This window comes from Miscanthus floridulus, chromosome 4 (genome assembly GCF_019320115.1).
Source record: "Miscanthus floridulus cultivar M001 chromosome 4, ASM1932011v1, whole genome shotgun sequence".
Taxonomy (NCBI): domain Eukaryota; kingdom Viridiplantae; phylum Streptophyta; class Magnoliopsida; order Poales; family Poaceae; genus Miscanthus; species Miscanthus floridulus.
Genome location: NC_089583.1, coordinates 76,497,517 through 76,512,446, shown reverse-complemented (window position 1 = coordinate 76,512,446; position 14,930 = coordinate 76,497,517). Strand labels below are relative to the sequence as shown.

The 14,930-nt window shown below is 44.0% G+C and overlaps 1 protein-coding gene across 1 annotated transcript; it reads right to left on the bottom strand.

Moving 5' to 3' along the window:
- Positions 1 to 3,257: 3,257 nt before the first annotated feature.
- On the bottom strand, positions 3,258 to 4,330 carry LOC136551762 (uncharacterized). The gene is made up of 3 exons (XM_066543303.1): positions 4,172 to 4,330; positions 3,996 to 4,066; positions 3,258 to 3,701 (listed from the first exon to the last, which is right to left on the bottom strand). The coding sequence occupies exons 1-3, from the start codon at positions 4,254 to 4,256 to the stop codon at positions 3,576 to 3,578; spliced, it is 282 nt and encodes a 93-aa protein (XP_066399400.1). The 5' UTR covers positions 4,257 to 4,330; the 3' UTR covers positions 3,258 to 3,575.
- Positions 4,331 to 14,930: the final 10,600 nt, after the last annotated feature.

Here is a 14,930-nt window from a genome sequence, read left to right as displayed (position 1 = left end):
ATCCTTCTTGGTCCTCTTGCCCTTTTGCGTGGAGGGGTCCTCGCCTTGGTCCTTATGCTTGGCCATGCCCCTATCCCGACCACTACTGAAGACCACCCCGACCGCCTCCTCACCGGAGGCGTGGTTCGTGGTGAGGTCGAGTAGGTCGCGGGTGGTACGAGGCTTCAAATAGCCAAGCTTATGGATCAAGGACTCATAGGTTGTCCCTGAGAGGAACGTGCTAATGACGTCTACGTCAACAACATTAGGAAGGGAGTTGCACCGCTTTAAGAACCTATAGATGTAATCCCGTAGGGACTTGTTAGGCTCCTGCTGGCAGCTCTTGAGGTCCTAGGAATTCCTAGGATGGACATATGTCCCATGGAAATTTTCAACGAAGATCCTCTTGAGATCTGCCCAGTCACGGATGCTGTCAGGCGGGAGGAATTTGAGCCATGCTCGAACATGCTCCCCCACACAGATGGGGTGGTATTGAATGATAAAGTGGTCATCATCCACTCCTCTGGCTCGACAGGTGAGCCGGAAGTCTTTGAGCCATATACCGGGGTTTGTTTCCCCAATGTATCTGGCGATATTGGTGGGTGGTCGGAAGCACTATGGGAACGGTGCTCTTGGGATGCGACGACCAAAGGCTCATGGCCCCATGCCATCTAGGTTGGGGCTCCAGTCATTTGGTCAACCACCATGCCTAGGATGCGTGTCCCCGCACTCCTCGATGGTTAGGCCAGGGCCCATGCTGCCTAGTCTCGCCACCACCTGATGGACGTCATCATCATGCCAGGTATGGCGTCGATTGTTGATGATGCTACAAACATCACGGTTTGGCCCTAGCCATTAGCGCACAGGTGGTCGATGTGGAGCGGGCACCGGGTTAGGCTGTGGTGTAGCCGTGACCTCCTACCCCATGCCCAGTAACTATAGTGGTGAGTGGATGGAGCGATTCGATTGGTGTGGCCCCATTCCCCAGTGGGGCAAGAGGCCATGAGCTGATGTTGCGATGCGGAGCTCTTCGCCTGTTGAACGATGGCGGTTTCCACCAGCACCCAGAGATTTTGATGGATTGCCTGTTCCTTAGGGTCGGTAGGCTCGGGAAGGCCGCGTAGAAGCATCGCCACAGTAGCGATGTTCTGGCTAGCCTGAGCAAACTGTGGGGCATCGTTCCCTTTATCCAGGATGTTATGCTGGACCTAGCAGGCGCGACCCTGCTCGCCGTTCGTCGGGTTACGCACACATGGTGCAGCGTGCTGTGCCGAGCACGCTAGCATAGGTGGCGGCTAACTCTTCCGCCTTTGTCGTAACTCCTCACCATGCTCCTACGCACGTGCGAGGGCCTTTGCACAAGGGTCCAAAGGGGTGTGAGTCTGTAGAGATTCCGCTACCACCGGTGGCTGTCCCGGGGCATCCGCCATAGTGCACTCCCAAAATATCGGGTGGCTAGGTGCCACGACGTCGCCGATGCTGGAGCCGTCGCTTTTGACCTCGTCATCTACGAGGTCATGAAAGGAGGCAGGAGTGTAGCCCGCCATCCCCACAAATTCAGATGTGAGAGGGGGTGGCGTCAGCATCCTTCGGAGCCCCCTCGCGTACGCGTCCCCGGGGGATGTGGAGCCATAGGGGAACCGGTCGCATGGCGGTCGCAGTGGGGACAATGGGGTCCCTCTGGAGAGTCAGCGGAAGGTATTAAATAATGAGTAAAGAACAACATATACGTTACTCACCGTGGAGTTTGAGCCCAGCATGGGCTCGAGGTGAAGCACGAGGGTTTCGACGTTGAGGTCGTCGGGTGGCCCAAGGCCGATGGAGGGCACTCCTCCTCTAGTGGACGCTAGGACGAGCGCTTCCTCACGGATGCGGAGTACGCCGAGGCGGTCAACGACGAAGTCCAAACTCCCAAAGAGGAAGGTCTGGAGTGGCACGAAGACAGGAGGAACCCACATCCCAACAGGTGGGAGCGTGGGGAACTCTAGCGAGCTGAATCAAATTGTATCGCTCTAGAGGGTCATGATGAAGATGGTGGAAAGGTGGGCCATCTGATGACCAAAAGCGTGAATGCATGGCGTCCTTCCCATGGATGGCGGCAACTGTCGGTGCAAAAAGTGTCCAACAAGTAAATATTTTTAGTTTTGCCGTGCGTTGTGATCGGATGTGGCCTAGCACTCAATGACATAGAATTTATACTGATTCAGGCAACGTGCCCTACGTCTAGTTTTAGTCGGTCGGTGACTTTATTCCTGAGCCCAGGTGCTCAAAGTTTACTGTGGGGTTACAAACGAGTAGGAATAAGAAGGGGGGATGTTAAAGACCTAGTCGGATTCTGAACCGAAGGGCTGAGAGTGACAGGGGCTCTAACGTGCACTAAGTATTGCCACGTATGCATTGTGTAGTTTTAGAGTTCTAGAGCTATTGAGCTATTCGATTCTAAGGTCCTCGAGTGCTCGAATCGTCTAGCTTCTCTTTTTTGAGGAGAGCCAGAGAGCTTTTTAGGAGAGAGCTCATCCTCTTTTATAGTCGAAGGGGGTGGCCTTACAAGTCAGAGAAAGAGAGAGAATGTATACGTGTGCTACGTAGTCTTGTTGCCCACGCTGTCGGGTACGAGACGGTCGTCGGTACCCACAATACTGTTTATGTCCAGATGCATGTGGCAGGCTCTACCGTGTTCGCCTGGTATGACAAACGTCGGCGCCTACAATACTGTTTGTGTTCTGACACGTCTGGAAGGTTGCATAGTGCCCATCTGGCATGGCCCGGTGGCACCGTTCTACAGGTGCGCAGGGTATGGCAGGGTACGGTCCTCGGTATTACGGTTTGACTTGAGCGCCTTACCTTATCTGTTCCGCCTGATCCCCTGGCCCTCACCGAGCGGGTGTCCCCGGTCGGTCATTCCCAGTCGGCCCCGACCGTGTTGGTTGGGAAAGAGCCATGAGCAGAGGTCCGGCGTATCCCCGGTCGGAAAAGGAGGTTGGAGTCAGACTGTGTCCCCACCTTGGCCAGGCCTTCCGGTCGGGGACCGGATCGTTCTTCCGGCCTGTCATTATGTATCTGGGCCGGCCCGGAAGGCGCGCGTTGTTGCTATGTCGTCTGCTGGGCCGAGTTTTTGCAGGGAAGCGGGTCATTGGGGACCCCGAGTTTATGAACCCGACAGGTACTAAGGTAGTCGGGCATTATTTTGTTCCCGTTGCAATACACGACATGGTCCTAGTAAACAAGAAATATGTAGATCTTTTGGAGATGGGCTCTGCCAAAAAGTACAGCTATTTCTCAAAAATACAAATGTTCATGTGAGGGTACCTGTTTACAAAAATTAATCTGATATAATTCCTTTTAAGCTCAATCTTTTAAATAAACTTACATATCACGGTGTAATCACACGGTCATTTTTAGTAGTAATTGTAACAATAATTAACCACACGAAACATCACGTTTAATTTGTTTGTTCTTCGTGACATGATGAATAGGTAGATTCTTTTTTTTTTTAAGTATAGCTAGGACAAGCAACATTGCAACGCTGGCTCTCCGAGATTCATGAGCATCATGCCCTCGGCCAAGAGCACGACATCCATCAAAGCGATCCCCGTTCATCTCCAGCCCGGTGGCTTGTGGCGGTTGTTGGGCCCTGGGGGAGAGTAGTCCTGTGTCTCGAAGGCCATCCTCGTGGTGACCATGGATTCATCATCCTCTGGCACAAACTTCTCCATTTTCATCTGAAAGAGATGATGCATGAAAATTGTTCAAGTACGTGTTCTTTAAAGTAAAATAAAGTTGAAACATCCTAATTAAAAGAATTTGATCCACAAAGCAGATAAACTTTGTATGGCTTTATTTTCACAATGGGAATCCTATTTGAACTCTAGAAGAATTTTACATGAACTTCTACGAAATCTTCCATATATCCGCGAGACTTCTGCTTTAATTTCTTCTAAAACGTGAAGATGCTGTAACCGGTGAAGATGTGTCAAGATGGTAGCATTTGCTTTGAAAAAGGCAAGTAGTGGTACCTTTGGCTCTAGAGTGCTGCTTTCAACCGATGGTATCTGACCATCCTCTTGCATGGTCATCCTTTGCACTCCTAGAAGCCACAGAAACAAATGGTCAGATATCACTGACACAGGAAAGCTAAGACACAAAAGAAGAAAAAAATCAAGCAGAGGCAAACTGAGAGATATGAACTCACTTGAGAGAGGTACAGCACTGGAGGGAACCAAGAAATAGAATGCCAACAAGGTGGTCAGAAGACACAGAGCCGGTGCCCTCTCCATTGCACGGGTCTAGTCGACAGTGCAGTATTCGTCTCTCAAGCTCTCAATGGAATTTCTTCGGTTGCCCTCATGTGCCTGGCACTCTACTTGGCAAATGGCAATGCCCTGGACCCCTTTTTATATATGGCACATGTCATGCAACCTAGATCATTCGTTTAGGGACCAAAGTCAAAAAGGCAATGGAATTCACAAAGTCTAATCGATGTTTAGTGGAATTGGACACTGGCCAACTTTTTTTTCTGACTTTCTCCCCTTCCACTAGTAGGCGTTTAAGTGCTCCTATTAGTCCATATCTCGTCTTTCTAGGCATGCAATTATCATGATGCTTTGTTGAGTGACACTATGTAAAAAACGATTTTAAGCAGCGGTTCGATTTTTTGTAGGGGCGGCTGGTGATGGAACCGCCCCTACAGTGGCGTGCTCGGGTGCCCAGACATCAGCCGTCCCTACAAATAGAACAGCAGGAGCGGATGGTGATATGAGCCGCCCCTATAAATGGGGTCTGATTTGTAGGGGCGGCTCAATCATCAGCCGCCCCTGGAGTTGCTATTTGTAGGGGCGGCTGGTGATTGAGCCGCCTCTACAAATGCCCCCGTATACATAGCTCTAATTTGTAGGGGCGGCTCAATCATCAATCGCTCCTACAAATGACCCCCCCTATACATAGCTCCGATTTGTAGGGGCGGCTCAATCACTAGCCGCCCCTACAAATGACCCACATATAAAACAGCTGCAGCACCTTCTTCCTCCTCGGGTCACTTACTCCAACCCGTGAAACAAAGGTAGGGAGGCCTTGGGCACCTCCCAAAAATTGCTCTACTAAAGGGGGAAGGTTTTGGTCTCAAATCCTTTGGTGGAGAGGTTGTAGAAGGTAAAAAATGCTATTCCATATTTTTTTTGAAGTTTTAATGGTTGGTTAGTGAGTAATTAGAGTTTTGTTTTTCTCTTTCTTCTATGGTGCTTGAGCTACTTATGAAGCAAATTAGACCCAAGTTTTAAATGTACTAGGGTAAATTAGGGATGGGAACAAGATCATACCCATGTTTCTTGATTTTAGTGAACAATTAGTTAGTTTTATGGATGTTTCATGTGCATGTGGATCTAGATCTAGGGTTTGATTTTTGTATTAATTTTGTTTTTGTAAATTTATGTTTGATGAAATTGGACTAGGGTTTGTATGAAAGATATTGGATAAAATATAATTATTATTAATTGTTGTCTTTGAAATTGTTTATTGTAATTAATAAATATGTATTTTAATTATTTATGGATAAATGGGCCATTAATTAATTTTCCTCTATCATGGTGTGTTTGTATGCTTCATGTAATTATATTAGATTTATATTCACATCTATCTGAAGTATATACAATTATTATCAAGTAATTATTAATTTGATTTATTTTTATATATATCTGAATAAGTAGTCCTTTAATGTTTATTTTGTTGTTGTTGTAAAAGATGGAGTACAGGAACTCTTGGATGTATGGTTCGTTAAGGTTCAAGGCAGGTTTCCGTGAAGAGGTGGATAAATTTATTGAAGCCGCAAAGAAGCATACAACGACATTGAAAAAGAATAAGGATACAATTATTTGTGCCTGTAAAGATTGCAAGAACCATATGGCATGGACAGATGTGACTATCATCAGATCATATTTGATTATGCGAGGATTTATTGAGGACTACACAGTGTGGATTCATCATGGTGAAACGGTTATTGTTAACAACGAGGATGAGGAGGAATACGATGACGAAACCATATAATCCCTGTCCTAATATCCAACAGAGCTTGATGCACGAATGGATTTTGAGTTTGACAATGAACAAAGTGGTGATGCTAGTGGTTGGGATGGTAACGACGAAGGTGGTGCCAATAATGATGGTGGAGCACGTGTCGGGGATGAAAATGATTTGGAGGACATGATTCGAGCCCTTGGACCAGAGATTTAACTAAATAGCCCGAAAGATCTAGAAAATTTGGAAAGAGTGACAAAAGCATCGAAGGAGACTGTGTATGGTGTTAAAAAGGGCTGTCCAACACATTGGACATTGCTACATTTTGTGCTTGAGCTGCTCATCCTAAAGGCTAAGTACGGCTAGTCAGACTGTAGTTTCAATGATCTATTGCATCTCCTGTCATGGGTGCTGTCACAGCCAAACTTAGTTCCCACCAACAATACCAAGCGAAGAAGGTCATAAGTCCATTGACAATGGGGGTTGAAAAATCCATGCATGCCCCAATCACTGTATACTTTTTCATGACAAAACATTCAAGTCACTAGATAAATGTCCCCGGTGTGGGGCCAGCCGGTACAAGAACAATGACCTTTACGGTGGGGACGAACCCTCCACGGAGAAAAAGAGGAATAAGAAGGGTACAAAAAAGGTGGTACAAGAATCTCAGCCCCTAGAGGACACTCCATTAGGCAATGATGCAAAGCAGAGAAGAATTCTTGCCTTAGTAATGTGGTACCTGCCAATGACCGACCACTTGAGACGTATCTTCCTAAACCCTAAAGAAGTCGTACTCATGACATGGTGGGATGATGAGTGCAAGGTGGATGATGATAAGATTGCACACCCGACTGATTGTAGTCAGTGGCAAAGGTTTGATGAGAAGCACAAAGAATTCAACGATGACCTAAGAAATGTACGGTTTAGCTTGAGCACCAATGGAATGAATCCCTTCAATGAGAGGATGAGCGACCATAGCACATGGCCAGTGATCTTGACCATGTACAACATCCCAACATGGTTATGTCAGAAGAGAAAGTACCTTCTCCTCACTATTCTTATTTCTAGCCCTAAACAACCAGGCATTGATATAGATGTGTTCCTCAAGCCTTTGATGCAAGAAATGGAGAGGCTATGGAGGCATGGGGAGTAGATGTACGATGCGTTCTAAAAGGAGGACTTCATATGTAGAGCAATAATATTTGTTACTACCAATGATTACCCCGCGTTGTTTGCTTTGTCTGGATAGATCAAAGGGAAGATGGGATGCTTGGTTTGCTTGGATGGTACTACATGAGTATACCTGTATGCATCCAAGAAGATAGTTTACTTAAGGAACCGACGCTTCTTAAAGACAAGTCACAAGTACCGCAGCAAATTATTCTTTAGATTTTATGACAATACCCCGGAGATTGAACCCCCTCCGGAGAGACGTCATAACGGAGAACATGTGTATAGAATGGTGAAAAACATACACATCATCTATGGAAAGAAGAATCCAGATGGGACGAACAGATATAGAAGCACACCTCCTGTCGAAGGCATACCTTTCAAGAAACAATCGATCTTCTTTTAGTATCTGCCTTATTGGCCAGACTTGGAGGTCCCCCATGCCATTGATGCTATGCACGTGCAGAAGAATGTCTTTGAAAGTCTCATTGCTACCTTGATGGACACAGGCAAGTCAAAGGATGGTCTGAAAGCACGGAAAGACATGGTGTAGCTAAACGTGATGCCACAGCTTCACCTGGTACCTAAGGCTAATGGAAAATACACTCTGCCCATGGTGTGCTTCAACCTAACACCAGACGAGAAGAGAGCTATATGCACTTTCCTAAGGGGGATCAAAGTCCCGACTGGGTTTTCAGCAAATGTGAAGAAGCTAGTGTCGATGAAGGACTTGTCAATAACACACAACAAGGCTCACGATTGCCATATGATGCTGACAGTGTTTCTACCTATTGCAATCAGGACTATAAAGCTAGAGTTCTTGAAAATGGCAATCACCCGCATGTGCTACTTCTTTTCGAAGATCTCACAGAAGACGATTGGCAAGCAAGAGCTGAGTGACCTACATGAATTTGTGGTGGAGACACAAAACCAACTGGAGATGTGTTTACCTCCTATTTTTTTAGATATAATGCCACATCTCATGATTCACATGGTTCATCAAATACAGGCGCTAGGCCCTTGCTACTTGCATGAAATGTGGTCCTACAAGCGGTTCATGTTAGTTCTAAGTCGATATGTGCATAATCAAGCATACCCAGAGGGCTCCATGATAGAGGGTTACAGTACTGAAGAAGTTGTCGAGTGCTGTCAAGAGTACCTAAAAGTACAGAAAGGAATTGGTAAACTCGATTCTTGTCACAAGGGTAGGCTGGCTAGGAAGGGCACCAGTGGTAGAAAAGTATTCATTGACCATGATTATAAAGAGGTGAGTCGAGTGCATTACAGTGTCTTGCAGAGTACACAACTGATGCAATCGTACATTAATGAACACTTGGCTATCATTATGGTGGAGAGAAATGGCCATTCGGATCATTGGGTCATGAAACAACACAAGCAATGACTAACTACATGGTTGAAGGACCAAAACATACCGCCTAGAGAAACCATAGACTCTATTACCATCAGTAGGTTGGTGGAGGGGCCATCGAGACAAATGACATCTTGAAATGGTTATGACATCAATGGGTATACGTACTATACCCACGCAAAGGATAGTAAATATGTGAACCAAAACAACAGCATTCGAATAGAGGCTCTCGATGGATTAGGGCGAAAGATCAATACTTTGGCATCATTGAAGAGATATGAGAACTTGACTATGGAAGGGATATAATGGTGGCCCTGTTTTGATGCCGCTGGATCAAACAACACCAACTGAATGAGATCGGATTGAGAGTCCTAGACCTCGAGAATCTAGGCTACCAAGATGACCCTTGGATGCTCGCTTCACGTGTCGCACAAGTTTTCTATATGTCTGACCCACAAAGTAACCTCTCCTCGAAGAAAAAGACAAAGCACGTGGTTGCCTCTGGAAAACAACACATTATTGGAGTTGTTGGCATGGATGATGTTGAAGCTTACAATAACTACGATGAGATGCCGCTATTCACAGACTTTCCTAAGAAGATCAGTGTTGTGGAAAAGAACCTCCCCAAAGACATAATGCCATGGGAACAAAAAGGTGTCAAAGGGAAAGTCGTTACTGCGGGCTAGCTAGTTGTTGAACGTGGAGTGTTTGTGTAAGTGTGTGTTTGTAAGACTTTATTTATACATGCGTGTGAGACTATATATTTATGTACATGTGTAAGACTATATATTTTTGTATGTGTGTGAGACTACATTTTATGCATGTGTGTGAGACTACCCTTTGCAACATCCAGATGACTCTATTTGAACATCCATTCTATTACTACAAAATTTTATTTGTCAAAGTTTGAGCACTTCAAATTTTCAAATTTAAAAAAATGACAAGTTCGAACGAGATTTTCAACCATTAATGATTTCACCTGAAATGTGATGAATACCAAAGTTGTATAACTCATCAAGATCTATAACTTTTATTTTGATCATTTCTTCATCTGACAAAGTGATAGTAAACATTATTCACAAATCAATATGTTTCTCGTATAGTTAATGAAACTATGAGTCATTTGTGAATTTATGAACAATGTTTACTAATACTTTGTCACATGAAGAAGTGACCAAAATAAAAGTTGTAGATATTGAGGAGTTCAACAACTTTTATGTTCACGACATTTATTGTTGAAATCATTTAATGTTTCAAAATCTTGTTTGAAGTTGTCATTTAGTGAAATTCAAAATTTCAACTGTTCAAATTTGGTCAAATGAAAAATATGATCAAAATAAAAGTTGTACATATTGATGAGTTCTACAACTTTGGTATTCGTGAGTTTTTCATCTGAAATCATTTACTCTTTCAAAATATTGTTTCAAGTTGAAATTATTTGAATTTTAAAATTTGAATCGTTCAAACAAAGTCACATGACAAGATGACCAAAATAAAAGTTGTACATGTTGATGATTTATACAACTTTTATGTTTATAACATTTTCATTTTATTTCATTTAATGTCATAAAATTGTAGTAGAAGTTTTAAAATTCAAATTTTTTATTTTTGTTTTTTGTTTTCTATATTGTTTTGACTACAATTGTTTATACATATATTTCTTCATATATAGAATAATACAAAATATTATATTTGTGCATATACACAATTGTTTTTATAGTACTTTTATTTTGGTCACAATTGTTTTATATATACACAATTGTTTTTATAATATAGAATTAATAATTTAAAAAAATAAAAAATGTTTGTAGGGGCGGTTGGATCAGGAACCGCCCCCCTATAAATGCATTTGTAGGGGCGGCTGGATCAGGAACCGCCCCCTACAAATGCATTTGTAGGGGCGGCTAGATTAGGAACCGCCCTTACAAATCATCTCGACTATAAAAGAAAGGGCGCACGGGTGTTGTCTATTGTTGGGCGCTCTCTTCTCCTCTGACGCCGTTAGGGTTTCCACCGACGCCTCCTCCCAGACCCGCACCCGCACCCGCGCCCCCTCCCCGCACCCGCGCCCCCCTCCCGCCTGCTCCTCCCCACCCTAGGGTTTCCGCGTGCGCCTGCTCCTCCCCGCACCCGCGCGCCTCCCTAGGGTTTCCACCGACGGGCGGCCTCCGCGCACCTCCACCGATGGCCGACGGTGCACCCACGCGCCCCCTTCAACCGCTTCTTCCACTTGACACCTCTCTGAAATCCACCACAACTTCGATGAAGCTCTGACCGATTCCAACCGAGATCGACATGTTCTCTTAGGGCTCATACCTCTGGTCGTGCAGTGGTGCCAGCTCTTCTGGCTGGTGCCCGGCGCGGCAACTTGGTACTGGTAGTGGTGGTGCTGTGGTGTTGTGCTGCTGGTTCTGACCGGTGGCGTGTCGTTGCTATACGTGCGCCTGTGTGGTGCCGTACTGCTTTGTTCTAGTGCTGTCAACCGTGGCCTGGTTCCTGGGCTCCCTGCTGCGCGGTGTACCTCTGCTTCTCGGGTTGGTGCAATCTACGTGCTGTGAGTTACCCGTTGCCCCTCTCGGTTTTCAGTTCAGATATTTACATTTGTGCAATCTGCTAGTACTGTGTTACTTGGGAGTGATTGCAATTACGTGGGCGGTTTAAATTGCTCAATGATACAATGCGGTGTAGTGAGACAACGTGACAGTGAAGGGTAGTGTTGATTATTTTCAGCATTGTCTTATTACCTTCTTAGTATTTTTATCTCTACTGTTGAACTGATTACTTGCTGATCAGTTAGTTAAATCTGTGAGCATATAACCTGTGTTACTTTTAATATTTGTATACTGTTCTAAAACTTCAGTAACCTGGTACTCGATTATATTGATGTCTTTCTAGGCATTTAATCTTTGATCTAAAAACCCTATAATTTGCTAAGGAGGACTGTCATGTTCGTCTAGGATCTGAGATCACCAACAAGCGTTGGAAGGCTGCCTCATGCAGCAACCCGCTGATTTGAGAGCAAATATAAATAAACAAATATGTTTATGTTGTTTATCTGCCATCTTCATCTACATGCCATAAGAATAAGATATCAGTTATCAACTAAAGGAAATTTGAATTATTCAGATAATTTCAGTCTCCCAAAATCAATTATTTTTTCCATTCTAATTTGAAGCCGTTTATTTTCTCTGTAAAATTACGATTGGGTTTCTTGACCTTGAATGATTAGTGAACTTAATGGTTGGTTCCATTTGTCATTTGTACATGTTGGTGTTTGGTCAACTTGAATGCAAGCTAGGATGGAATTGGTTCTGTTTGTGTAACTGTATTATCTCCAAATTGGTATGTTGAGTAGTTAGGTTAACTTTGCACTAGGATTGGTTATCTTGCATTTTGTTAGGTTGGAAACCCAACTGCCTGCCTTGCAAAGTGGTACAAGCAACATAGGCAATGGCAATAGTATTGGAAGATAATGTACCATGTCCATGTGTTGCATTATCTGCATTTATTGGTGCTGACAGCTGAGAAATGGGGATGCTAAAACGAAGAATCTCAGTTTAATCAAATTATTAGCCAATGATTAGAAACCATATTTTTTACTTGGATGGCTGGTTATCAAATAATATATGGAAATTGGGAGGAAACTTGTTACTTCTAGTAGTGAACTTGAGCTGGCACCTGTGTTTCTCTATCAGTGGTCATGAAGCTTTACTGTGGTCAGATTTTTATGATAAGTTGGATATCTCAACTGTATAAACTAAAGATTGCACGTACGCTGGCTGTTTTTTAGCTGTGCACTTCCTGACTTTATTGGACAAGATTAACTAGAAGCATATGATGTTTTACAATTGGCACACATTGAATGTTTTTGGTCCTAAGACTAAATAAACTACTAGATGCAAACTCCAGATACCTGTTCACATATATTTGGACTAGGTTTACTTATTGATTGTTCCCACTAAATGTTTTATTGGTTTTTTCAAAGCGTCTTCCTTGCTTCTTTGTTGTTTTGCACAATTAATTTGTCATAACATGTGCTCGATGCTCATTCATAAGCTATGCCTTGTTTATATGCTAAAAGAATAGGTATTTTGTTTGGTGCACAAACCGGTTACATGTATGATAACATGATTATTTTTCCTAGCTATTATTTGTGTTTCCTGGATCCGTACACATCCTATGGTGCTACGAGTGATGACTTCTGTCTCTTGAAACATTACTCGTGAAACTATACTAAGTACTAACCATTTTCCACTATCCCTTCTTCCCTACTACTACTACTACTACTCCTCGTACCACTACTACTACTACTACTACTCCTCTTACTACTCCTACTACTCCTCTTACCACTACTACTATTACTCCTCCTCCTCCTACTCCTCCTCTTACTACTCCTACTACTCCTCCTCTTACTACTACTCTTACTACTCCTACTACTCCTCTTACTACTCGCTACTCCTAAGTGGATGCTGCTCTTACTCTACTACTACCACTCTACTGCTACACTTACTCTACTCTACTCTACTCTACTAATTTCTACTTACTACTACTACTTGCTACTCCTAAGTGGTTGCTGCTCTTACTCTACTACTACCACTCCTTTGTTTTTTTTGCTTATATACTGCTGGTGTGTAGTGGCTGCTGCTGCTGCTACTACTACTACTACCACTACTACTACTCCTCCTCCTACTCCTCTTACTACTCCTACCACTCCTCTTACTACTCCTACTACTACTACTCTTACTACTCCTCCTACTCTTACTAATTACTACTCCTAAGTGGTTGCTGCTCTTACTCTACTACTACCACTCTACTGCTACACTTACTCTACTCAACTACTTTCTACTTACTACTACTACTTGCTACTTCTAGCTACTAACTGTTGGCTGTTGTTGCTTTTTTTGCCAAATCTCCCAGGACTCGCCCAGGACTTGTTGTCCTGTCTTTTGCCATCAGCTGTTGCACTATATTTGCTAAGCAGCTATTGGTTTTTTTTTTTGCCAAATCTCCCCTCTCCTCTCCTCTCCTTTGTTTTGCCGATGATGAAATTGTCCAATCGAAGTCCATACATTATATGGAATATGAGCTGATGATCAAGAACTTGTGAGGAACTTGGCATCGTTAGCAGCCGCCCCTACATTACCTTCTCCTCTCTTCTCTGTTATGATGCCTTGATGCTCCAAGTTCAAGATCAGATGATGATTGACATGTTTCTGAGGCATCTACCACTGCTACTACTCTTTTTTTTATATATTGTTGTTTTATAGGACTACTTTGGTTTATAGCCCTTTTTGATTTCTTATACCTTCTCGTGTACCTAAAGCACACTTTCTTGCATCTATTAGAACAAAGCGCGAAATAATGTCGCGGACACCAGACAGTGCAGCCCGATGCCCCGAGCATGATGAGCACCCAACCTATGAGGAGCAAGCACTAGAGGACTAGCTAACTTAGGAGCAGTTCAATAACGAGTTAGAAAAGGATCTAAAAGTGATGCTTACTTAGGAGTAGTGTGACGAGGAAGAAGGGGGAGCAGAAGGAAGAGTAGGAGAGGCTGCTGAAGATGAAGAAGAAGAGGATTTGATGATGATGACTCAGAAGAGGGATATGAAAGTCCCGAGGATCCTTTCCCACATGAAGCCAGAAGGAGGCTAATGGAGGAAGATTTGGACAAGGATTTTGACCCGAACGAGGAGGTAGGGAAAAAGCCTTAGCTTGTAAATTTTGCTAAAGCTGTGGCTGTGTTACCTCTGCTAACACTTTGACCTATTGTATATATAGGTCCCTCTTGAAACTCAGAAAAGACGACGTCGACGTCTGCGACATCTCGCTGAACAAGATGGAGTAGAGGAAAGGAGAGCAGAGGCAATAGCCATAGAGATGGATCACGATGCCTCTGCTCCACAACCTCAAGACACAACCACGACTACCAAGCCTAAGAGGAAACGAGGGGATAGAAAAGGAAATCTATATCCAGATAAGGCATGCTATGTGATAACGGAGGTCGGGCCAGCAGGGGAGATCCTTGAGCCGAAGGAATTAAGAGGACGATCCCGTAATGCGATCGGGGCCCTTGTAAGAGATAAATTGAACCCAACAATCCCTAACTAGAAAGAGGAACCAGAGAACACAAAGAATGCACTATGGGATAGGCAGCTGAAGCTCAATTTTAGATTTTCGGAGGGTAAGCACAAATTGGTAAAAAATGCTATCAGGATGATGGGAGAGTCATTCCAACGTTGGAGGTCAGAGCTCAACATAAAGTATATCCAAAATGGGTTAACTCCCTTCAACGAGTTTGGCAAAATAACTCCTAGTCAATGGGAGGAGCTCGTGGCTCAGAAGACTTCACCTGAGGCATTAGAGCTCAGTGCCCGTAACACTGAGCTGGCGAAGAGGAACA

What these genes read in the sequence shown, in the direction of transcription:
- LOC136551762 (XM_066543303.1), bottom strand. Translation starts at nt 4,256, where the DNA reads ATGGAGAGGGCACCGGCTCTGTGTCTTCTGACCACCTTGTTGGCATTC. An exon ending in CAGTGCTGTACCTCTCTCAA is followed by an intron (nt 4,067 to 4,171) that starts GTGAGTTCATAT and finishes TGTGGCTTCTAG; the next exon opens with GAGTGCAAAGGATGACCATG. An exon ending in GCAGCACTCTAGAGCCAAAG is followed by an intron (nt 3,702 to 3,995) that starts GTACCACTACTT and finishes CATCTCTTTCAG; the next exon opens with ATGAAAATGGAGAAGTTTGT.